The sequence below is a fragment of the Chrysemys picta genome, chromosome 6 (genome assembly GCF_011386835.1).
Source record: "Chrysemys picta bellii isolate R12L10 chromosome 6, ASM1138683v2, whole genome shotgun sequence".
NCBI lineage: Eukaryota > Metazoa > Chordata > Testudines > Emydidae > Chrysemys > Chrysemys picta.
This window is the reverse complement of record NC_088796.1, coordinates 88,046,372-88,070,279: the sequence shown is the minus strand read 5'-3', so window position 1 is coordinate 88,070,279 and position 23,908 is coordinate 88,046,372. Positions and strand designations below refer to the sequence as shown.

At 42.8% G+C, this 23,908-nt stretch overlaps 1 protein-coding gene across 19 annotated transcripts in view; it reads left to right on the top strand.

Annotated features, from left to right (window-relative positions):
* The window catches only part of AOPEP (aminopeptidase O (putative)), a 410,457-nt gene that overhangs the window by 167,967 nt on the left and 218,582 nt on the right, over positions 1–23,908 (top strand). For 16 of the 19 annotated variants that reach the window (XR_010588857.1, XR_010588861.1, XR_010588856.1 and 13 more), the window contains 2 exons: positions 15,368–15,470; positions 15,590–15,697. Coding sequence is in view for 8 of the 19 variants with exons in the window: in XM_065550410.1 (XP_065406482.1) it covers positions 15,368–15,470; positions 15,590–15,697 (211 nt within the window). In the remaining 11 variants the exon portion in view is untranslated. Of the gene's footprint in view, positions 1–15,367; positions 15,471–15,589; positions 15,698–19,339; positions 19,475–23,908 lie in introns of all 19 variants that reach the window. The other 3 variants (XR_010588865.1, XR_010588864.1, XR_010588866.1) reach the window with 1 other exon arrangement.

The window sequence follows — 23,908 nt, the reverse complement described above, 5'->3', positions numbered from 1 at the left end:
GTCAATGAAGTAGTAGGAGCCAGTTAGGCCCTTAAGACACTGATATCTTCCCTCATTCAGGCCTGCTACCAGCCTGCTTATTTGTCCCCTTCAATTCAGTGTTGAGAGCCACTATACCTGGCACAGAACAGCAGTCATGAGTGAAAGAAGAAAACGCCCCTCTGGGGCAACATTCAGAAAAAGAAAGAAAGCAAAGGAAGCTTTTCTATCTAAGCAGGAAGGAGCTCTTCTGAGATACATAGACACAAATGTTCAAGGTGAGCCTTCCGGCCCCAGTGAGGATGTGAGTGGTGAGGAGATGCCTGATCTTCCAGTTAGTCAGAGTGCAGGTGATCTGGCAGCTACTGCAGCATCCATATCTCCATCTCAAATGGATGTAACCATGCACATTCCTGAAGAAAAGTGTAGATCAGTGAAGAGTGTGGTGGAGGTGCAAGAAACAGCTGCTGATGAGTTTAATTCCTTACGTCTAGATGATCCAGGACTGTGGACCCACTTGAGCAGTAGCCTGAGTGACTTCCTTGTACTGCATAGGCCACAGCAAGTGAAAAACTTCATGTTCCCCAAAGACAATGAAAATAGAAGTTTCCATCCAACACCTTACTGGCGTGAAATTGCCAATGGTGACAAAGTGGAGAGGCCATGGCTTATGTACTCAAAAACTCAGAATTCTGCATACTGTTTTTGTTGTCCCTCTACAGCTAGAGAGAGACTTCTGAGCTCCTGGCTCCCAGCATTTTCATACTGGCCAGCTGTGGCCTTATTGGGGTGTGGCCCAGCTGCGGCCGATTCCCAATCAGCCCAGCTTTTAGAGCTGCAGCTCTCCCCAGGGCTGCTTTCAAGCCCTTCCAGGCAGGAGCAGGTGTTCACCCCGCTACAAGAGGCCAAAGCAAACCTTCAAGAATAAGCCCACTAAGCGCCATATAAAAATAAGAGCTAGTGAAGTGGAATTGGTTATACTTGCAGTATTGGCGAAACATGCCTCAGGAACCGACTCCATGAGCAATGATGACCATGCAGAAACTGATTGAACTCCATTAGAGTCATTCATGGTACTGGCAGACCCCTACTGGAGGAACCACATATACCCAAATGATGAACCTGGCACTGAGATCACTGCCAGCACTGGAACAGAACCCAGTACTGAGAACACCATATGCCTTGGTACTGCTTTGGGAGAACGTGTATTCCTCTTTCCTGTCACCAGGTCACATTTTCTGACCATCGTCAAGCAGAAATCCATCTCCCTCAAGGTCATCGGGGACCCAGTGGAAAGAACTGGAATCTCTTCTTTCAGGGCTCTGTCACAGCTTTACTTTGACTGGCAATGGACTGGCCACCACCATGCAAGCCAACCATACCTTTATGGCTTGCCACCATGGCCCTATTGAAGGCATATTGAAAACCGTCATCTCAGGCTTCCAGGAAGTTGATCCCCTTCTCACTCCAGGAAACTGAGAAGATCACATTCTCCAGCAGCATCCCTAGACAGACCACTGACATTGGGCAGGGAGGAATGTCAGGCATCATCAGACATAGTATAGGGACAGCAACACCAATCCCTTAGCCTCCCAAGAACTTCACTTCATTGTTGCCAGATGAAGCAGTAATTAGCTTTCCAAGAGCTGTTAATGAGGATAGCAGACATTTTGAACATTCAGTCTTCAGTGATACAGGAGAAGTCCCATAAATTATTTGATATACTGACTGCATTGGATTCTGCTGGAATTGCTCTCCCAATAAAAAAAGGGATACTCAACCCTGCTAAAGTCTTCTTGGCAGACACCTACCACCATTCCTGCCACAGCAAAAAGGTTTGTAAAATGGTACCGAGTCCCACAGAAAGGATTTGAACATTTTTATGTTCAACCCAGCCTGGGCTTGTGAGTTGTCTCTGCTGTGCAGGAGAAATCTAGCTCCAACAAGAGCAACCCAAGGGAGAAAGGAAAAAAAATAAAATTGACTTTTCTGGAAGGAAAGCTTACTCTTCCACTTCCCTGGAACTCTTTATAAGTACAACTTTTTAACATGGGGCAGGACATAATCAGTGAGGACCATTTAGTAGCTAAAACTGCTCTGCAGGTGGCCATGGACACCTCAGACACTAGTCAGATGCATGGCTAGAGCTATAACGATGCAAAGAGCCTCATGGCTAATAGGGTCAGGCATCCCCAAGGAGATGCAAGCTGTAATACAAGCTGCAATATCTGCCCTACAAAATAATTGAATATTTAACAAATATTCTACATTCCATTAAAGATTTGAGGGCCACCCTGTGCTCCTTGGGGATTTGCATACCAGACCCATATTGTAAGTCTTACAAGTATCAGCCTCATAAAGTATGCTGGTCTTCCTTCTTCTCGGTATCATGCTCCCAACCTGCTGCAAGACAGCAGATTTGATGGGATTGTTGGGAGCCATACCCAAGTCAGTCTAGGACAGAATGTATTCTTTGGAAGTCACCTTGTCCGCTTCCACCAGACTTGGTCTTCCATCACATCTGACAGATGGATGTTAGAGAACATCATTCATAGCTATCCCATCCAATTCCAATCCTTGCCCCCCAGCCATCCCTTTTCAGGGATACTTTTCTGCAAACAGAAGTTGCCTTGTTGCTTCATCTAGAAGTCACAGATGAAGTACTGCAGGATTAGAGGGAAAGAGGCTTCTGGTCCTGATATTTCCATATTCTGAAGAAGAAAGAGGGTCTTCATCCTATCATAGACCTGGGAAGACTTTACAAATGCATATGCTGTCTCAGATTCAGGATGGTGATCCTTGCCTCCATTATTCCATCCCTTCAGGCTCAGGATTGGTTCATGGCTCTTGCCTAATAGGATGTGTATTTTCATTCACTCAACCCGCAGGAAATACCAGAGGTTCACAGTAGGGACCAACCATTACCAGTACAATGTATTGTCATTCAGACTCTACATAGAATGGTGAGATAAAATGGTATACCTAAGGAGGAGAGGCATCCACAACATATGTACCTAGGCAACTGGCTGATCAGAGGCAGGAGACCACTACACCCCTGAAATACATCCTCTCCCTGTTTGCCCAGCTGGCCCTCTTGGTGAACTATAAGAAGTCATCTTTCACTCCATGAGAGATGATAGACTTAATAAGAGCCATGATCAACTCCCAGTCAGTAGAAGTATCAGGACAGGCCCCTGTCCCAGCAATCAATTCTGAACTAAATAATATCAGATCCAACCATGGCGGTATGGACTTGCCTCGGAATCCTAGGTCATATGTCAGCATGCACATATGTGACATCACTTGCCAGACTTCATCTATGGCCTCTGTAACTCTGGCTGAGGTCAGTCTATTCCACATCAAGACATCAGATGAATAATAAGGTCATAGTCCCACCTTATGTCATCTTGGAACTGAACTGGTAGCTAGACTCCAAGAATATATGAAGAGGAATACCATTCTCTTCCCCTCCTCCCACAATGACAATAATCATGGATGCGTTAGTAACCAGTTGGGGACCCCATCTGCACCATCTCCAGATGCAAGGGACTTAGTTACAGGATGACATGAAATTTGACACAAACATCTTGGAGCTCAGAGCTATCAGGCTTCCATGCATGACATTTATCTTTGTTCTATGAAATTAAGATCTTGACAGAAAATACATCTAAAATGTACTATATTAAAAAGCAGAGGAGAAACCTGATCATTACCCCCGTGCCAAGAAGCTATCAAGCTATGGACGTAGTGTCATTAGCGTGGAATAACCCCAATGGCTCTTCACCTTCCAGGAGTTAGCAACAACCTGGTGGATTTCTTACAGACAATCAATCATTAACCATGAATCCACACTGACTGCAATATTTTGAAGAACCACAGTTACTATAAAGTAAATAACCATTCTTTCCCTTTTCTTTTCCTCTCATTGTTAAAGTGGAACTTTCACACTGAAAAACTTCTAAAACATAGAACACCAGTGGATATTTCAGAGATAAAACTGGAACCAGGATCTGGATCTAAATTTTACATGTTGTCACTATCTTTATAATTGGCCAAAACAAAATCCTCAGTCTGATTACCTGCAGATTAATTTGGAGAAGGGAATTAAAAAATTAAAAAATTGGTTGAGAACTTTGCAACATGGTCTTTAGATCCCTTAAAACAGCTGTGATCCCATTTGTGGTTGTTGCAGAATCTTAATGTGCAGTAGCTTGGCCATTGTGGCATGCCACCCTTGGCAGTACTCCTAAAACTGGAATTTAATCATTAGCCAAATATAGAGTACTGTTCTCTTGCACCTTCAAGCATAAGATCGTAGTACGCTTACCTCTAACTTGAATAGCTGCAAAATAATATTAGTAGTCATGCAATTATCCTGTCCTTTATTATATCCAGCCACAGAATTAGACTGGATAACCTCCTGCATCAGCAAATTCCCCTGGTAAGCTACACAGTGTGTGAGAAGTATTTAATTTCATTGGTTCTAAAAGTGCTGCTTTTCAAGTTCAGGTTTCTTCTTAATCTTGATGTATAAAACAGGGTAAAAGGAGGAACTAATCAGATTTCATAATGCCAACCTACCATCATAAATTGGATACCTTAGTGAAGTCCCCACTGACTTATTTTTATGTTAATAATTCTAGCTTTTGCAATTATAGCTCATTATATGTAAGTCCTACAATGCCTATAGCTTTTTTATCTTCAGATCTTTTCAGTCCTCACTACATATTTCTTAAATTGTGATGACCAAACTTAGACCCATTAGGTATAGACTGAGATAATCTAAGCACTCTGTTTGCCTTTTTGGCTGCAGATATGCACCAGGCAAGCATTTTCATTGACTTATCCATGATAACAGAGAGTATGGTGGAGCTGTCAGTGTTGAATGGGTGGAAGAGGAAAGGGAGATTGGAAGTTATGTTTTTCATCATGTTGAGTTTAAGTTGGCAGTAAGACATCAAAGAAGGGATGTCATTTAAAGGCAGTCAAAGATGCAAGTCTGACCAAAGGGGGAGAATTCAGGGTCAGAGAGGCAGATCTGTGCATCACCTGCATAGAGGGGGATGTTAGTGAAAATTGCTTTGAAAATCTAATTAAGTTCCATCTAATTGTCACTTTTGTCTGTTTTTATTAGTATTTTCAAAAAGCTAAAAGTGATGAGACCTTTATGTTCACACAAGTCCTTTCTCAATTGTATTTCATCTCCTCTTACTTGATTCATCAGTAAAGTCTACAGAATTGTGATATTGCAACCATTTCCATGACTGCAGACCAAAATGGCATTATGTGGGGGTTTTGTGTGTGTTTGAAGGATCAATCAGAATGAAATCCTGAGTTGTGTGTGTGTCAAGGTTCGTTCCCCACTCTGAACTTTAGAGTACAGATATAGGGACCTGCATCGGAACCCCTAAACTGAATTACCAGCTTAGATCTGGTTTTGCTGCCACCACTCCCAAGTACTAACTCCCTTCCCTGGGTAGCCTTGAGAGACTTCTTTACCAATTTCCTGGTGAACACCGATCCAAACCCTTGGATCTTAACACAAGGAGAATTTAACCATCCCCTCTCCTTTCCCCCACCAATTCGTGGTGAGTCCAGATCCAATCCCCTTGGATCTTAAAACAAGGAAAAATTAATCAGGTTCTTAAAAAGAAGCTTTTAATTAAAGAGAGAAAGGTAAAAATCATCTCTGTAAAATCAGGATGGAAAATAGCTTTACCGGGTAATCAGATTCAAAGAGCCCAGAGGAACCCCCTCTAGCCTTAAGTTCAAAGTTACAGCAAACAGAGGTAAACCCTCTAGCAAAAGGAACATTTACAAGTTGAGAAAACAAAGATAAACCTAACACGCCTTGCCTGGCTGTTACTTACAAGTTTGAAATATGAGACACTTGTTCAGAAAGATTTGGAGAGCATGGATTGATGTCTGGTCCCTCTTAGTCCCAAGAGCGAACAACCCTCAAAACAAAGAGCACAAACAAAAGCCTTCCCCCCACCAGGATTTGAAAGTATCTTGTCCCCTTATTGGTCCTTTGGGTCAGGTGTCAGCCAGGTTACCTGAGCTTCTTAACCCTTTACAGGTAAAAGGATTTTGGAGTCTCTGGCCAGGAGGGATTTTATAGTATTGTACACAGGAGGGCTGTTACCCTTCCCTTTATAGTTATGACAGTGTGTGAAAGAGAACTCCTATTCAAGTATGATTACAGTACCTGCTAATGTAGCAAGGAGGCTGCTGAAAGTTTCAGGTATAGTCTGTTGTTTTTAGTATACATGTCAACTTTTCAAGGCTGTGAATATGAATAATATGAAAATCCACACTTTAAAACCACAGCAGATGGTTGCAGAAGTTCGCCACTCATGGCAACATGATGGGGTGGTTATTGCAGGGATCCCTGGGCAGTAATAAACGGAGTTAATTTTGACCACCTATCTAGTAGCAGCCATTGGCTAGTCTAATCTATTTAAGTTCTTTTACCACACGCGTGTCTGTGTCGGCGATCCCGCAAAGTCAAGGATGATCTCTTTCACAGGTGTTTATTTTTTATGGGTCCTTCAATGACTGAGGAGTCTGATCCTTGAGCCACAGACTCGTTGGCAGACATTGCGGGTGGTGTTGGAAGTCAGGGTTGGGCCGCGATTGCTGCGTGACAGTTGTCTGTCTTTTCTGGCGTTTTTCTGCAAAATTGCAAGGCGATTTTCCTCAAAAACGAATGTTCCCTCTCTGACAAGTCTTTGCCAGTTATCCCTGTCCTGGGCTACTGTCTCCCAGTGTGTGGTGTCAATGCCACATCTCTTGACGTTTATCTTGAGGATGTCTTTAAAGCGTTTCTTTTAGTCTCCCTGTTTGCTTTCTCCTTTGGTGAATTGGGCGTACAGCAGTTGTTTTGGTAAGCATACATCAGGTGTGTGCACACACTGCCCACTCCACCTCAGTTGGTACTGGATAATCAGGGCCTCATCACTGAAGATATTGGCCTCTGTGAGGACACTGGCATTAGTGCAGCGAACTTTATGTTGAGGATCCTCCGAAGAAAGTGCTGGTGCTGGTTTTTCAGGTCTCAACTAAGTCTCACAGCTGTAGAAGAGAGTTGGGGTTACCACCGCTTTATAAACTAAAAGTCAAGTATGTGTTCTGATGTTGTGATGTTGAACACCCGTTGAGACAGTCTTCCAAAGGGAAAGCTGGCGCAGTGGATTCTGTGCTGTATCTTGACATCTATGTCTGCCCTCTGTGAGAGATGACTGCCAAGATAGACAAAGTATTCTGTTTTCCACTTCTTCTCTGTCAGTGTAGATCTTTCTTGCTGGATCTGATGCTTGACTGGGAGCTGGCTGGTGGAGAACTTTTGTTTTGCTGATGTTCAGAGTTAGCCCTAGGCTTTTGTAAGCTTCAGAGAAGCAATTAAGGGCTGTTTGTAGATCCTCCTTTGAGTGTGCAACTGCAGCACAATCATCTGCCTATTGGAGTTCGGTTATTGTTGCCAATATTACTTTAGTTCTGGCACGGAGATGGGAAAGGTTGAAGAGGTTGCCATCAGTTGTGATATTGGACGCCAATGCCATGTGGCAAATGGTCTTGGGTTAACATTTTCATAGCTGCTAAGAAAATGGAGAAAAGGGTGGGTGCCAATACACAACCTTGTTTTACCCAGTTTGGATGACAAAGGGCTCTGAGGTAGAGCCACTGCACAGAATGGAGGCGGTCATCTGGTAATGGTGGAATCTTACAATGGTGATAAATTTGCTTGGGCAGCCAAACTTTGACATGATTTTTCACAGAGCCTCACGGTTGACAGAATCAAAGGCTTTGGTCAGATCAATAAAGGCCATATACAGCTCCTGGTGTTGTTCTTGACATTTTTCCTGGATCTGCCTGGCTGATCCGGTGGTGCCTCGTGATGGTCTGAAGCCGCACTGGGACTCTGGAAGTACTTCCTCTGCAAGAGGGAGCAGGCGATTCAGTAAGAATCTAGCAAGAATCTTCCCAGCGATGGAGAGGAGGGCAATGCCTCGATAGTTGCCACTGTGTCCCTTTTTGAAAATGGTGATGATGTTAGCATTACATAAGTCAGTGGGGATTTCTTCGGGGTGCCAGATTTTGAGGAGCAGCAAATGAAGCTTGTTACTCAGTGTTTCTCCCCCTACTCTCAGTACTTCAGCTGGTATGCCATCAGGACCTGGTACTTTATTGTTCTTCATTTGTTTAATTGCTTTGCAAACCTCCTCAGGTGTTTGTGGGTTGGCAAGAATTTCCTAGATTGGGTGCTGTGGATGGAGTCGATGGTGTCGTCAGTCACAGTCATTTTACCACATGTATCACTCTAGAAAATGAGTGTCTTCCAGCATAGGTGCTGATTCCGTGGGTGCTCATGAAAAAAAAATTAGCATGTGCTTAGCACCCACCGTAAGCCAAGCTCCCCGTCTCTCCCCAGCGCCTCCTGCCCACCAGCAGCCCCCACCAATCAACTCCTCCCTCTCCCTTCCAGCACTTCCTGCATGCCATGATCTGCACGCTGCTGAACAGCTGGAGGCTCTGGGAGAGAGGGGACCGGGCGTCCTTCAGGCAGGGGGTGGGAAGAAACGGGATGGGGGTGTGACCTTGGCAGAAGGGGTGGAGTGGGGCGGGACCAGGAGCAGAGTGGGGCTTGGAGGAAGGGGTGGAGTTGGGATGGGCCTAGGGCGGAGCAGGGGTCGTGCAGCCCTCGGTAGAGAGGAAGTCGGCACCTATGCATTCCAGTAATACATTAAGAAACATGGCTAACATCTGTCATATGTTTGTTCTCTTATCCTCTCCTTAGGGAAAGAAGTGTGTACAATTAAGAGTTTAGTTTTGGAATTTTTTTTAATTTTATATATATATATTTATACACACACACACACACACACATTGCTGTATGTTTGTTAGAGAATGCAAGGTCAAAAAATGTGCCTTGCATTTGGAGTGGAACATGTTATGGTTTTGTGATGGTCTTCGTTTCTGTGGGAATTAATTCAACGGTTTTAGGTTGGCCCCTGAAAAACCACTGTCTCTTCAATAGATGACCTTTATCCTTATTGTAGAGAGTTCCATTGTGCTGGAAGAGTAAAACTGTCAACCAGAGTCTTCATCCTGGAGCTTTAGATGGCCTTTTAATACCCTTGGCCCAGGCCATTGAGGACCGAAACCTTGTTTCAATATTCTGAGGGAAGTCAGAGTCGGGGTGCAGGACTGCTTTGATGTGTTCATGGTAGTCTGCATTGCTCAGACAATGTGCTGCAACCTTCTGTACCAGTTGGACTTTCCTAAGTGTTGAAGGCTTCTGATATTTTGCAGTGCTTTAGTCAAGCTGAGAAGTGATGAAGGCTTCAATAACTAACACTAGGTCATCATTTGCCAAGATGGGATGGTGTCTCCTAGCCCAGTAGCTCTCAACCTTTCCAGATTACTGTCTGATTTGTCTTGCGAACCCCCAAATTTCACTTCACTAAAAACTACTTGCTTACACAATCAGACATAAAAATACAAAGTGTCACAGCACATTATTACGGGAAAAAATGCTTACTTTTTCATTTTACCATATAATTATAAAATAAATCAATGGGAATACAAATATTGTACTTATATTTCAGTGTATAGCATATAGAGCAGTATAAATAAGTCATTGTCTGTATGAAATTTTAGTTTGTACTGACTTTGCTAGTGCTCTTTATGTAGCCTGTTGTAAAACTAGGCAAATATCTAGATGAGTTGATGTACCCCCTGGAAGACCTCTGCATACCCCAGGGGTACATGTACCCTGGGTTGAGAATCACTGTCCTAGCCAAGCGGAGATGATAAAGTGTTACTCATGATTAAGGTAAAGATTCTGTCATGGTTATTTTTAGTAAAAGTCAGGCACAGGTCGTGGGCAATAAACAAACATTCACAGAAGCCCGCAACCTGTCCCAGACTTTTACTGATAATCCCAGTGCGGGATGGGACGGACAACGAATAGAGCACTTCTGGGGACTTGCAGCTGCTCCAGTCTCGCTGCTCCTGTGGCAGGGGCTGACTGCCGCTGCTCCAGCCCCAGGGGGGCTGATCCAACCCCAGCCACTGCTCCAGCAGGCCCAGGGCCGCTGTTCCATTGGGCCTGGGGCCGACTACTGGTCAGCTGTTCCAGCGGGCTTGGGGCTGACTACCTGTCAACTAATGTTCCCTCTAATTTTTTACCTCCATGTGCAGAATGTATTTTGTTATGTGCACCAATATGGAGGTGATGAATGGCGGGGATGGGGCCAAGGGGTTCGGAGTGTAGGAGGGGGCTCAGGGCTGGGGCAGAGGGTTGGGGTGTGGGGTGTGGGCTCCGGCTGGGGGTGCTCTGGGGTGGGGCCAGGGATGAGAAGTTTGGGGTGCAGGCTGCCCCAGGGCTGTGATGGGGAGAGAGAACTCGCCCCAGCCCTCTCCCGCCGCAGTAGCCCGGGGCTGGTGGAGAGCACCTCTCCCCAGCCGTGGCAGCTCCTGGGCTGGGAGGAGAGGTGCCTCTCCCCGGCTGCAGCAGCTCTGGGGCCGGGGAAGAGGCGCCTCTCCCCGCCGCAGCCCTGCATGCCCCCATATCTCTCCTATCCAGTCCAGGCCCCTGTGGCTACGAGCCTGCATGGCTATTGATAGCCTGCTGCGCAGCCACGCAGCTTAGAGGGAACTTAGCTGTCAGCTGTTCCAGCCCCAGGGGTGTTGACCCAACCCCACCCACTGCTCCAGCCCTTCCCCAGAACTAGTCACAGAAGTCCTGGAAAGTCACAGAATCTGTGACCTCCAAGACAGAATTGGATCCTTACTCAAGATGCAGCTATGTGAGAGCTTAACATCAGTGAAAAGTCCTGGAGCATTCCTTAAGCTACAGACTGAATTGACCAGTTGTGGGTGTGTACCTTCAACCAAAGGAGACTGCACCGTGACTGTAAACTCTTCAGAATGCTTTTCTCTGTCCACCACTATCACCTCTGTCTTGCCCAGGTTTAGCTTCAACCAGCTCTTCTTCATCCCTGACCCGATCTGATCCAAGCACTTGGCTATCTTGGTGGTAGTGGTATGATTGTATGTGGGGAAGGATGGGTAGAGTTGTGTGTCATCTACATATTTCTGGTCCTTGAGTCCAGGCTATCTGACCAGTTCACCTAGTGGCTGTATGCAGATGTTGAATAGGACCAGACTGAAAATTGATCCATGAATTTTTGGATGAAATGGAGGTTCATTAGAAAATGCCAATTAATCAAACCTGAAATGTGTCACAAAAACATATTGGGGTTGATGAACTTCTGCTGAACCACAGGCATGTTTCTGTTAGAAAATGGGGACTGTCTTTTGATTTACAATAATTTCTAGTTCTGAATGAAATGTAATGCTCTGAATACTTGCATATTAAAAATGACTTTGGATTAGATGGACCACTGGTTCCCAAATTTTACTGGATCATGTACCACCTGCTTGAAAAATTGATGTTTGAAATATCACATGCTTATTTCTCCTTTTTGTGCATTTTTATTTTAGGCATTAATAGGCTTACCTTAAGTACTTATGGACTCTCTAGTAAAATAATTACCTGAAGAAGCTTAAAATGTTTGATTATAACTAGGGTTATCCAAAAAACAAGAATACAGTTCAGTGAAAAATTGTGAGGCTTTGATATTTGTTTTCTTTCTGATGTGGAGTGAAACCAAAAATAAAATAAAATAGAAAGCAAGATAGAGACCTCCCCAAAATAGCCCATGATTACCTTGGATATAAGAGATCCAGGTTGAAGTCCTGCTCAGGATCAGGTGGAGCAAGGACTTGAGCCTCAGTTTCCCACATCCCAGATGGGTGTCCTAACCCAGTGGTTCTCAAGCAGGGATCTGCAGCAAACCATTTCAGGAGGTCTGCCAAGCAGGAAGCCCGAAGCCCAGGTGTCCCATGGGGCTGAAGCTCTGAGGCTCAGGGCTCTGAGTCCTGGCAGAAGCCGCCCCGTGGGGCTGAAGCCCCAAGCCCCACAACCCCACAGAGCTAAAGCTCCGAGCCACCCCTCTCCCCGAGGGGCTAAAGCCCTGAGCCTCCCGCTGAAATTTTTTGGTATGTCACTGAAGAACATTCAATCGGTTGATCTTTTTTTTTTTTTTACTTGTCTAATTTAAGTTTGAAGTTCTTGCTAATTCTTATCATGATTACTGATGAATTTGAGCCAAATTTCAGTCTGGTTCTCTTTTTTTACAAAAGTTAACTCAAGAAAAATACCAAGCATTTTGAGTAGTTCTCAGAGAAAACAAAAAAAGTGCCATTAGTGAGAAAGGTGCGTGTGTGTAAAATGCAAGGCAGATCAGAGGGGGGAGGAGGTAGGCAGAAGTAGGCAACCTATGGCACGTGTGCCGAAGGCAGCACGCGAGGTGATTTTCAGTGGAACTCACACTGCCCGGGTCCTGGCCACCAGTCTGGGGGGGCTCTGCATTTTAATTTAATTTTAAATGAAGATTCTTAAACATTTTAAAAACCTTATTTACTAAACAATAGTTTAGTTATGTATTATAGACTTATAGAACAAGACCTTCTAAAAACGTTAACATGTATTACTGGCACACGAAACCTTAAATTAGAGTGAATAAATGAAGACTCGGCACACCACTTCTGAAAGGTTGCTGACTCCTGGGAGTGTTGGGTGCGTCTTGGCTGGAAGTGAAGGTATCAGGCAGTTTCAGCTCCATGAAGCCTTTTTTGCTACTCTGCCCGTCTGACTCCCAGTGAAGCAGGGCCCCGCCTCCTAGATGCTTGCAGGGTTGGGGAAATTGCACAGGGGTTCATCCTCCTTGGCAAAGACTCCAGCTGCAGCAGACCAGCTGCTTTGCTGCTGAAGAGCCAGGCCTGTATCTAGGCTTCTATTCACCAGACCAACCAATCACCCCCATCCCCAACTTCCCTGCAGAGACAGGAGAGAATTCCCCATGTGTCCCCTGCCTCGCAGCCTTGCAGGGGCCAGGCTGCAGCCTCTGTAAGGCACAGGTTACAGACGCAGCACGCTCTGCAGCAGCTTCCTGGAGCATGCTCTTTAAGTCTTGGGAGTCCTTGCAGCTGCAAGTTTTGCCTACACTTTGAACTAGCACTGTATGCATGTTCTTTTTCAGAAAAAAGGAGCTCCGGTGATGTGGCATAGGGCTTTGCAAGTTTGCCTCATGGCTTGAGTTGTGCAGTGTGGCACAAGCTGAAGGCTAGGCTCAGTAGAAATCCAGCTCACCAGATGAGAGCACATTGCCCATCTGCACAGCCACAGTGCACAACACACCACTAATAAAACTACTGTGCTGGCATTGTTGGTGAATGTTGTTCACCATTATGGCTAAAATTGTCCACGCACATGCATTTTGTTTCAAAACCACTTTCTGGCAAGCTGCACCTCATGCAACCACTGTTGATTTGAAACTGAACAATTTCTTTTTAAGAGTGTCTGGCATACCACTTACAACATTCTCATGTACCACAGTTTGGGAATCACTGAGATAGGTTGTACTAAGTGAATTATGGAATGTGGATTAAGTTCTGTTTGTTTAATTATTCTTAAATACACATGCACACACTTTACAGAAGGGGATGGCTCAGAGGACTAGTAACGAGATATGTCCCTTTCATCTTTAGGTGAATAATGACTGGTTATTAGTAACCAAAAATATTTGTTGTCTCTTCATTGGATTAAGTAAAATTAGCTGCTTGTATCAATCTTTGTTAGCAATCAAAGCAGAGACCAAGGTTTAAATGGGTATCGAGACTTGACTCTTAGAGTTGGTCCCTCAGAGACACATTAATGGTGTTTAAAAGGAAGCTTGGACTGCTGCTGCCTGTGCTGTCCCTATTTTGTGGAGGGGAAAAATAGGGCTTAAATTTCCAGAACTGCTAGTTTGCCACCTTTCGCTCGTACTAAAACTATATTTAAAGTCTCCAGAATTGTTTTCAGTCCTAAAGAAGTGTTGTCTAGTCCTCCTTGGCCACCCAGTGGCCTCAGTGTGGGACCTCTTGGAAAGAAGTTTGAAGACAAGAAAGAATTAGTACTTCAGTACTGTGGCTGTGGTATGGAAGAACTCATTTACAGAGGAAGGGGGAAATTTTGCATAATTTGTCTTTAGTTTTTCTTCTCTGTGATTAAACTTATAGGACTGCTAGGCACCATCATGTCCATCATGCCTATTGAGGCTTGGCAATCTGAAGACCCAATACTAAAGAGTTAACATAGTTTGAATTTGTTCTGGATATTACTGTCTGTCTGACTGAGAATCCCCAAGGCTCTGTGTGGCAGGCTCTCTCTTTCAAAGCTTTGGTTGTTTTTTGCTGACATGCACACAAAATGACAAACCAAAGAAGAAAAAGAATGGAAGGCTTATACTTTTCTGTAGTGTATTAAATGTAGATGAAAGAGGCCATTCATTCTTGCAGGTGTAGTCTTGTGAGCTGTTAAGCTCTGTTCAGGTATGAAAAGTGAAATATGTAGCCGGGTGTAATGAGTTCAATATCCTTTCTTCCCATATACCTCCATCTCAAATATCTCTGCCTTTTTTTGTCTGCTGTAGTATCTCTTAATGAAATGCCATGCAATATGATGTCACGTCTGGGAGGGAAGAGCAAGTACTATATACCAGCTTAGTGTTGGCTTTCAGTTTAACCTCAGCTGTTTGTGCAGCCACACACAAAATTACATTAGAAGGATACATTTCTTGTTATTTCTACTTCTTTTCATATTAGCTAAGCTATTTCAGGGATTCTCAACCTTTTTCTTTCAAAGCCTTCCTCCCCCAACATGCAATGAAAACTCCAGAGCCGGGGGGGGGAGGGAATAGAGGCTCCGCGCATCAGCCTCAGGGGGGTGCTTCTGTCCTGCAGGGAGGGGGCTCAGGAGCCCTGTGGGATGGAAGGCCTGAGGGTTTTGCCCCACAGGGTGGGGTCTCAGAGCTTTAGCACCTTGGGGTGGGGGGTGACTTGGGGCTTTAGCTCTGTGGGGTTGGCTTAGGGCTTCAGTCCTGTGGGGCAGCTTCTTTCAAGGCTCATGGCACCAGAGCTCAGGGCTTCAGTCCCGTGGAGTGCCTGGGCTCAGGGCTTCAGCCCCATGGGGCATGTGGGCTCAGGGCTTTCACCCTGCAGGGCACCAGAACTCCAAGCTTCAGGCCCAGGGCTCCAAGTGGCCCTGCTTTGCGGACCCACTGAAATGGCTTGCAGTCCCCCAGTGGGCTGTGGACCCCCAGCTGAGAACTGCTAAGCTATTTAGCACAAATTCAGATCCAAAGTAGAACAGAGACTAATGTAGTGAGTAGTGTCTGAAGATACCAACCTATTATAATAATTTTGGGCAATGAAAGTTTGTAATGCATTAGTTCTTTACTCACTTATCAACAATTTAATTGATTTGCAATCATTTTAGGCCAAACAAAGAGAACACAGGAGAAGTGAGTGAGTCTGGAACATGCATAATCAAACACGGTCTTAATGCAGAAAAAATCTTCATGCAGGTTCATTACTTGAAGGTAAGAGTGCAAAACTGACCTAACTGAAGCTGATGTTACCAACACATTTATAAACACTTATTTTTGTGTATCCTTTAATTAATAGCATCATCTTTGTCTTTGGCACTGATTTCTTCCAGGGCTATTTCCTTCTGCAATCTCTAGCCAAGAGAATTGGAGAGGCTACATATTTTGAATTTTTAAGAAAGTTTGTGCAGAAGTTTCATGGACAACTGATCCTTTCTCAGGTACTCTGCTGGTGCTTGTTTCCCAGTTTGTTGAAAAATAAGTGACTTTTATTTTTTGTTTGACTATTTAAATCACTGGTTTTGGAAATTTAAAATGTGGATAAGGCATAGGACACTGAGTCAGGAAACTTGTATTCTGTTTTAAGCTCCAATATGAACTCCGTTTTTCCTAAAGCAAGTCACACTTCACTTCTGTGCCTCATTTTCCCTATCTGTAAAATGGAGATGATATTTACTGTCCTTTAGAAAGCACTTGGAACCTTGCATAAAAAGTGTTCTACAAGTGATATGTATATATGTATTATTATTATTTAACACTTCAAGGCAACAAGGGGTATAAATTGAAATCATCCTGCTCCAGAAGTACAGACCTCTGTCACTTGAACTAAATATAAATTCCCATGAGCTATTAGCAGTAAAAACTAAATACTATGTATATACTGGAAGGATGCAATCCTACTCCCTTGAGGGCAGTGGCAAATATTCCATTGAAATCAATGGAAACAGAAATCTGTTCTTAGTGTAACTGATATGAGATACTGTATCTGAACTTATAATAGTATATACTCTATTGTGCAGTCATCACTGTGGTGTTGTCTGAGTGTCTTGAAGTTGCATTGCTGTCAGACTGACTCATGTGCACCCATTTATTCAGGTACGAGTACCTGTATCAGACTTTGATCAGATAAAGATAATTTCATCTAAATACATTGAAGGAGGCATGGAAACAGAACCTGCATTTATATTTGTTGCATTGGACTTTCAAGATTCTGGACTTGGATGTGTATTTGGAACATTGGAAGCACATTGCAGCAGTTATGTGCTGAGTTAAACTGGGTAATCAGCAAGTGTAGGAAAAATAGTGACTGCTAAAGGTGGCTTTAAGATCCACTCTGAAAGGAGATGATTCTTTTTAAAACCAGGCTGAAGAATTTCAGGGAAGAGACTTGCTGCCTAACTGCTAACTATTTCTGTGCAGAGTTACCTAGTCTCATATTGCACCTTGCTGCAACGAAAGAAGAAAGCTGGGAAAAGCTATTCCATGACTCTATCTGCTCCAGTAAAAGAACAAGCTAGTAGTACTTATACCCATTATTTAGTCTTGTGTACACAAGGTGCAGCTCTACCACTTGAGGGAACATTGGGCACCCTAAGGTAGAGAAGGTTTCCACTGCTTGCAGCTGTTTTGAATTCCAGGTCAATTAGACTTCCTTGGAGAAGTTTTAATTGGCACAGAGTAAAAAATACCAATCACTGTTGAAGACTTGTCTACACTAAGGCTCCAAAGTTGTGAACACCAGTGCTTTAGTGTTAGCACCAGCTGGAAACTTTTTTGAAAATTATTGCAAGAAAGCAAAAGAAGCTGGCTAATACCCTTAATTTGACTGCAGGAAAAGTATTGGATTGGGGTAGAAAAAGTCAGCTTGTTGCAGTTAGATCTACTAGCCTGACAGGAAATCAATTAAGTTAGTGGATTGCATAAATATTGCAAAATGTTGGAAGGTCCCAACACATTAAGCTATTAGGTCATCCGAGCCAGATCATATTGCAGTGGTACTACTAATCTACTAGTAATCTTCCCTCTCACTCCAATGCTCTGCTGTAAAGTGTGAATTTGTAGTGTATCCAGCTGTTCTTTTACAAGCTGAAACATTTCATGCTTGTTCTCATCCCAGAAGCAAATGTTCGTAGTAGTTTGATAAAAATTTGTTGAGCCATTTTTGAGTTGAGAGTGAATATATGGCATTTTTCATCTAAGATTTCTCAAGACTCATTTTTTAAATATAATTAACTCAAAGAAGACTTTGTTTTAAAACTTCAAACTTGGCCGTGCGATTAGTCAAGATCGAGAAATGTGCTTTCCTTTGTTTGAAGATATTTGATTTTAAAATAATAAAGTTATGGATGTTTTCTTAAAAATGCATCAATCATAGTGTATTTTCTTACACCAGAAAGACACACTAAAGTTTGATGCTTTGAACAGTCATAAGTGTCTATGTTTGGGAATCAGAGGTGGCTGGAATGAGTCACAATGCCATTGCAACACTTCTGGTACTTTCTCAGCAGTTCATTGGAGGCCAAATCCAAAGTTACTGGAAAGATTGAGTAGGAGTTTGATCTTGCCCTTAGGTAGCAATCAGTGTACATTTCTAGACACACATAAGTAGCATTTTCTATTGGTCCATCTTTGTTGTATAACTAGGTAATAAAAATGCAAGGAAGCAGAGTTATGGTTAATTCTGAATTTCTTGACTCTGTGTATTGAAAATCTCAACTTTAATGTTGCATTTGTTTAGGTATTTGGCATTTAATGGTAGCTAGGCATACATGATATCAGAAGTAATTACTGTAATTAAAACTTTCTACTAACTTTTCTTATTCAGGTTCTTTCTTGAATAAGTACAGTATTCTGTCGCCACTGAAGCAATAAGAGGTTTAAAATAAAGGCAGAAGTGGTAAATTTAAATATGGTGTTGTACTTTTGCCTTGTCCAAAACAATTGTAAGCGTTCCCAGCATTAAGAGTTCTGAGGAAGAGAGAAAGTAAAAACTCACAGTGCAAATAATTATCTACTTTCTGAATACAAGTCTTGTTTTCAGTGATATTTGTAGTATTTTTCCTAGATGAGAGCTGCAGGTGCAAGGAAATGACTTCAGATGTGAAACATTAATCAGTTTGCTTTTTTTTCCTTCATTTTGATTGCCATTGCTTAGTATGTTTCTAATCGTAGTTTTTGTTTATTTTAGTTGAAGTAGCAACAGATGAGTAAAGCAAGTCTGGAATCTTTTAGCAGGATTTAAAAATAAATCTTCTGTTTTACTTTATATGGGAGAATTCATTTAGTAACTGCCTTGAATTAAAATTTTATAATGAATGGAGTGATATAGAAATAAATAGAAATGAGTACAAGTTCCTGATTTCACTAGTGCAGTTAATTCTACTGTTTAATTTGATGGGTGGAAAAAGAACACACTAGGAATCAAGTTGTTTGCAAAGTTTCATTTTCATACAGTTCCATCTGCGATAATAATACTCAGGACCTGTACTACTCCTGCATTCTAATTTGGTGTGGCACAGAAACAGACTTGCTTAAAAACAAACAAACAACACTTTTTAAATCCCAGATTTTGTTATGACAAAGTTTTAAAAGGCAAACTTTCAGTGAATAGAAGCCGAGGTATACGTATATACATATACACACACATGCACACTTACCTATACCCAAGCTATTACCACAATTTTGTATGATGTATCTACACCTGCAAATTAATACTTATGTGTTTGTCCTGCTCATTTGCTCATACAAATGTGGCAGTTGGAGGTGGAAATGTAGACATGCCGGTGTCTGAGCATTTTTGTGCATAGACATTTCTGGATTGCTTTTTAAAGAAATCAGGGCCTGAAATATATTTATACCCTTTGGCCCCAGTCCTGGAAGCTTTGCCATGTTTGAAGACCCTCAGCTTGAGTGAATACCCATTGATGTCAATGGGGCTCAACGACCCCCTCTGCAGAGCAGATTACAGGATTGGAGCCTTTGTTTGCTTTTGCACTTAATTGAGGTTGGAACACAGAAATAGATGTCAGTTTCACTTCAGTCCAGTTAGTTTCACATTCTGATTCTCACATTCACTAACACAGGGATCAGCAACCTTTGGCAGGAAGGGCGGCCAGCACATCCCTCAGCCCGCACCGCTTCCCGTAGCCCCCATTGGCCTGGAGCGGTGAACCACGGCCGGTGGGAGCTGCCATCGGCTGAACCTGTGGACGCGGCAGGTAAACAAACTGGCCTGGCCCACCAGGGTGTTTACCCTGGCGGGCCACGTGCCAAAGGTTGCCGATCCCTGCACTAACACATTGTTGCCATTTTTGATTGCTAATACTGTGAAGGGAATGTTTATATTAAAGCAAAACCTATTGAAATTAAAACTTAATGAAAAAATCTACTAAAATCAAGTTTTATCAAAGTCCTTTCTAAAGCAAAACCTACATTTTAGTTTTAAAATATTTGAGTGCCATTTTAAATCTAATTAATCAAGTTATGCTATGCTCGTAGACTACTTTGATTACAGGTGCATTGCTTTTTAAAGATTTCTTTCTCTGCATATATGCTTGCTATAAACTCTGTCAACATTCACTTTATTTATAATCATACACACACAAACTATGTTAAAAAAACATTATTAAGATTGCAAAGTCAAGCACTCAAAAGTTAGGAAAAGCAAGAATTAAGGTTGCCTGTATCATTTCCTAACTATTGAGTGCTTGACTTTGCAACCCTAATAATGTTGTTTTAACTTAATGTTTTTGTGTCTAATTTTCTACATTTTAAAAAACAAGCTGAAAAAACATAAATTCCATTGTATGGCATCATCTTGACATCTACATGAGTAATCAGCATGGTAGGAACCTTTGGACTCACCAGCCAGATCTCTGCTGCTTAAGCTAATTCAGTAACTAATAGCAGTGATAGACTGCAGTTCTCTATGTGGACTGGCACTAGAGGGGAATGAGACACACTTTGATAGTGAGTTTCACAGATATTTGCAGACAGCAGAGGAATGGTGCATGAATCTTGGGTGCCATTCCAGGCTCTGGAAAGGAATATGCTCTAGTGATTACAGACTCTTCTGTTGTCTACCTCCAACTTGTCCCTTTCCCTGTCCTGTCTCTTCTCCACCTCTGGTGCCTCATTCCAGTCCCATTCTCCTGACCTATCCAGTCCCCAGACTTCTCATCTCAGTCCCAGACTCCTTAAACACCAGTCCCAGTTATCCACCAGCACCCTGGCTCCTCAGCAGATCCGTCTTCTTTATACACTACCACCTTCACCCAGCTCCACTGGTACCCAATCTCCTTGCCCAGCCAGTTCTAGCCTTCCTCTTGGCTCCTCATCCAATCTTAGTCTTCCCTCACTTACTGGCTCGCAGTCCCCCCTCTACCTGTTTCCCTCTCTGGCTCCTAGTACCAGTTTACCATACGCCCTAAGAAATGGGTGGTGCCTCTATCACTACCTACTCTAGAATATGGTGTAGATGCTAATTTGTGGTTACCCTTCTTTGTAGTAATGTAACGCCAATATTTAAAAAGAGCTCTAGAAGTGATCCTGGCAATTACAGACCAGTAAGTCTAACATCAGTACTGGGCAAATCAGTTGAAACAATAGTAAAGAATAAAATTGTCAGACACATAGAAGAACATAAATTGTTGGTCAAAAGTCAACATGGTTTCTGTAAAGGGAAATCATGTCTTACTAATCTATTAGAGTTCTTTGAAGGGGTCAACAAATATGTGGACAAGGGGGATCCAGTGGACATACTGTACTTTAGATTTCCAGAAAACCTTTGACAAGGTCCCTCACTGAAGGCTCTTATGTAAATTAAGTTGTCATGGGATAAGAGGGAAGGTCCTTTCATGGATTGAGAACTGGTTAAAAGACAGGGAACAAAGGGTAGGAATAAATGGTAAATTGTCAGAATGGACAGTGGTGTTCCCCAAGGGTCAGTCCTAGGACCAATCCTATTCAACTTATTCATAAATGATCTGGAGAAAGGGGTAAACAGTGAGGTGGCAAAGTTCGCAGATGATACTAAACTGCTCAAGATAGTCAAGACCAAAGCAGAACTTCAAAAAGATCTCACAGAACTAAGTGATTGGGCAACAAAACGGCAAATGAAAATTAATGTGGGTAAATGTAAAGTAATGCACTTTGGAAAAAATAATCCCAACTATACATACAATATGATGGGGGCTAATTTAGCTACAACTAATCAGGAAAGAGATCTTGGAGTCATTGTGGATAGTTCTCTGAAGACGTCCACGAAGTGTGCAGGGCAGTCAAAAAAGCGAACAGGATGTTAGGAATCATTAAAAAAGGAATAGAGAATAAGACGGAGAATATTTTATTGCCCTTATATAAATCCATGGTACACCCACATCTTGAATACTGCGTACAGATGTGGTCTCCTCATCTCAAAAAAGATATATTGGCATTAGAAAAAGTTCAGAGAAGGGCAACTAAAATGATTAGGGATTTGGAACGGGTCCCATATGAGGACAGATTAAAGAGGCTAGGACTTTTCAGCTTGGAAAAGAGAAGACTAAGTGGGGATATGATAGAGGTAGATAAAATCATGAGTGGTGTGGAGAAAGTGAATGAGGAAAAGTTATTTACTTGTTCCCGTAATATAAGAACTAAGGGCCACCAAATGAAATTAATGGGCAGCGGGTTTAAAACAAAAGGAAGTTCTTCTTCACACAGCGCACAATCAACCTGTGGAACTCCTTGCCTGAGGAGGTTGTGAAGGCTAGGACTATAACAGGGTTTAAAAGAGAACTAGATAAATTCATGGAGGTTAAGTCCATTAATGGCTATTAGCCAGGATGGGTAAGGAATGGTGTCCCTAGCCTCTGTTTGTCAGAGGGTGGAGATGGATGGCAGGGAGAGAGATCACTTGATCATTACCTGTTAGGTTCACTCCCTCTGGGACACCTGGCATTGGTCACTGTCAGCAGACAGGATACTGGGCTAGATGGACCTTTGGTCTGACCCAATATGGCCATTCTTATGTTCCTAGTACTAAATACCTATCTTTAGGACCCTGAAATACATGCATTATAAACTTAAATTCTAAATCAAATATTTGTATAATACTTACAGAACAATAGAAGCATCCTAATTTCAAGGAAAATTGAAAAATGATAGCTATTGCTTTATTGTTAGTAGATGTATATGCATTGTCTTTCTTCTTCTTAATTTCCTCTCATTATCTTCTTGGAAAACAAAGAAGAGCCTGAATCAAAAAGTAGAGATTTTGTCTCACAGTAACTGAGACTATAATACAATACTAGTAGGACAAGAGATATCAGCTAATAATAGGTTATAAAACACTGATGAGATAGCAGATCAAGGGATCTGGCTAGGTTAACATTTGAAGTTTCTATATAAATGGCATTGAGTATGAATACTTTCAGTCAGATTTGTATCATCCCTATCACAGTTGTAATGATGCCAACAAATGGTAAAATCTTTTGGACAACAGCACTGACCTGGCCTGAATCTGACCTGATTTAAAGTGGAAAGGTTTATTCCATTACTGACACTTTGAACTAGGTACTCCTTCTCCTTTAACAATGTGATCAGTATTCAGCTGTTAGCCAGATGAGTTCAGGGAAAGCTCCTGGAAAAGATGGGATACCATCAGAGATATATAAAGCAGCAGGTCCTGCAGCACTAGCAGCGTTCCACAGCGTGATCATCAACATCTGGGAGGATGAAAACATACCACAGGACCTCCACGATGCTACTATTGTCTCTCTTTTCAAGAACAAAGGCAGCAAAGCAGAATGTGGAAACTATAGAGGCATATCCCTCCTCTCTGTTGGAGGGAAGATCATCGCCCGCATCATCTTGAACCGCCTAATAGCCAGTATTTCCGAGGCAAATCTACCTGAAAGTCAATGTGGTTTTCGACCTGGCCGGAGCACAGTCAACATGGTGTTTGCTGTCAGAGAAATACAAGAGAAGTGCATTGAACTGAACATGCACCTGTATGCTGTCTTCATAGATCTGACAAAGGCGTTTGATACCGTCAACAGGGAAGACCATTCTAACACAACTTGGCTGCCCAAGAAAATTTGTCCAGATTATACGCCTTTTTCATGACAGCATGACAGGCGAAGTATTGTCTGATGGAGCCACATCAGCCCCCTTTAACATCACCAACGGCGTGAAACAAGGATGTGTTCTCGCCCCTGTCCTATTTAACCTGTTCTTTGCATGTGTCCTTAACCATGCAGTGAAAGATCTGGACCGAGGTATATACTTGAAATACTGGCACGATGGTTCACTTTTTGACCTCCGTCGCCTGAATGCAAACACTAAGACAGTGCAGAAACTCCTTCTTGAGGCACTCTTTGCTGACGGTTGTGCCCTCATGGCTCACACTGAAAATGATCTTCAGCACATTGTCAACAAGTTTGCTGAGGCCTCGCAACTTTTCGGACTAACTATCAGCCTCGGAAAGACAGAAGTTCTCCATCAACCTGCACCTGGATCAAATGCTTCTGTCCCGAGTATCTCCATCGATGGCACTCAGCTGAAAGTAGTGGAGAACTTTAAATATCTGGGTAGTGTCATATCCAGTGATAGATCACTGGATAATGAGATCAATGCACGAATATCCAAAGCAAGCCAGGCACTTGGCTGTC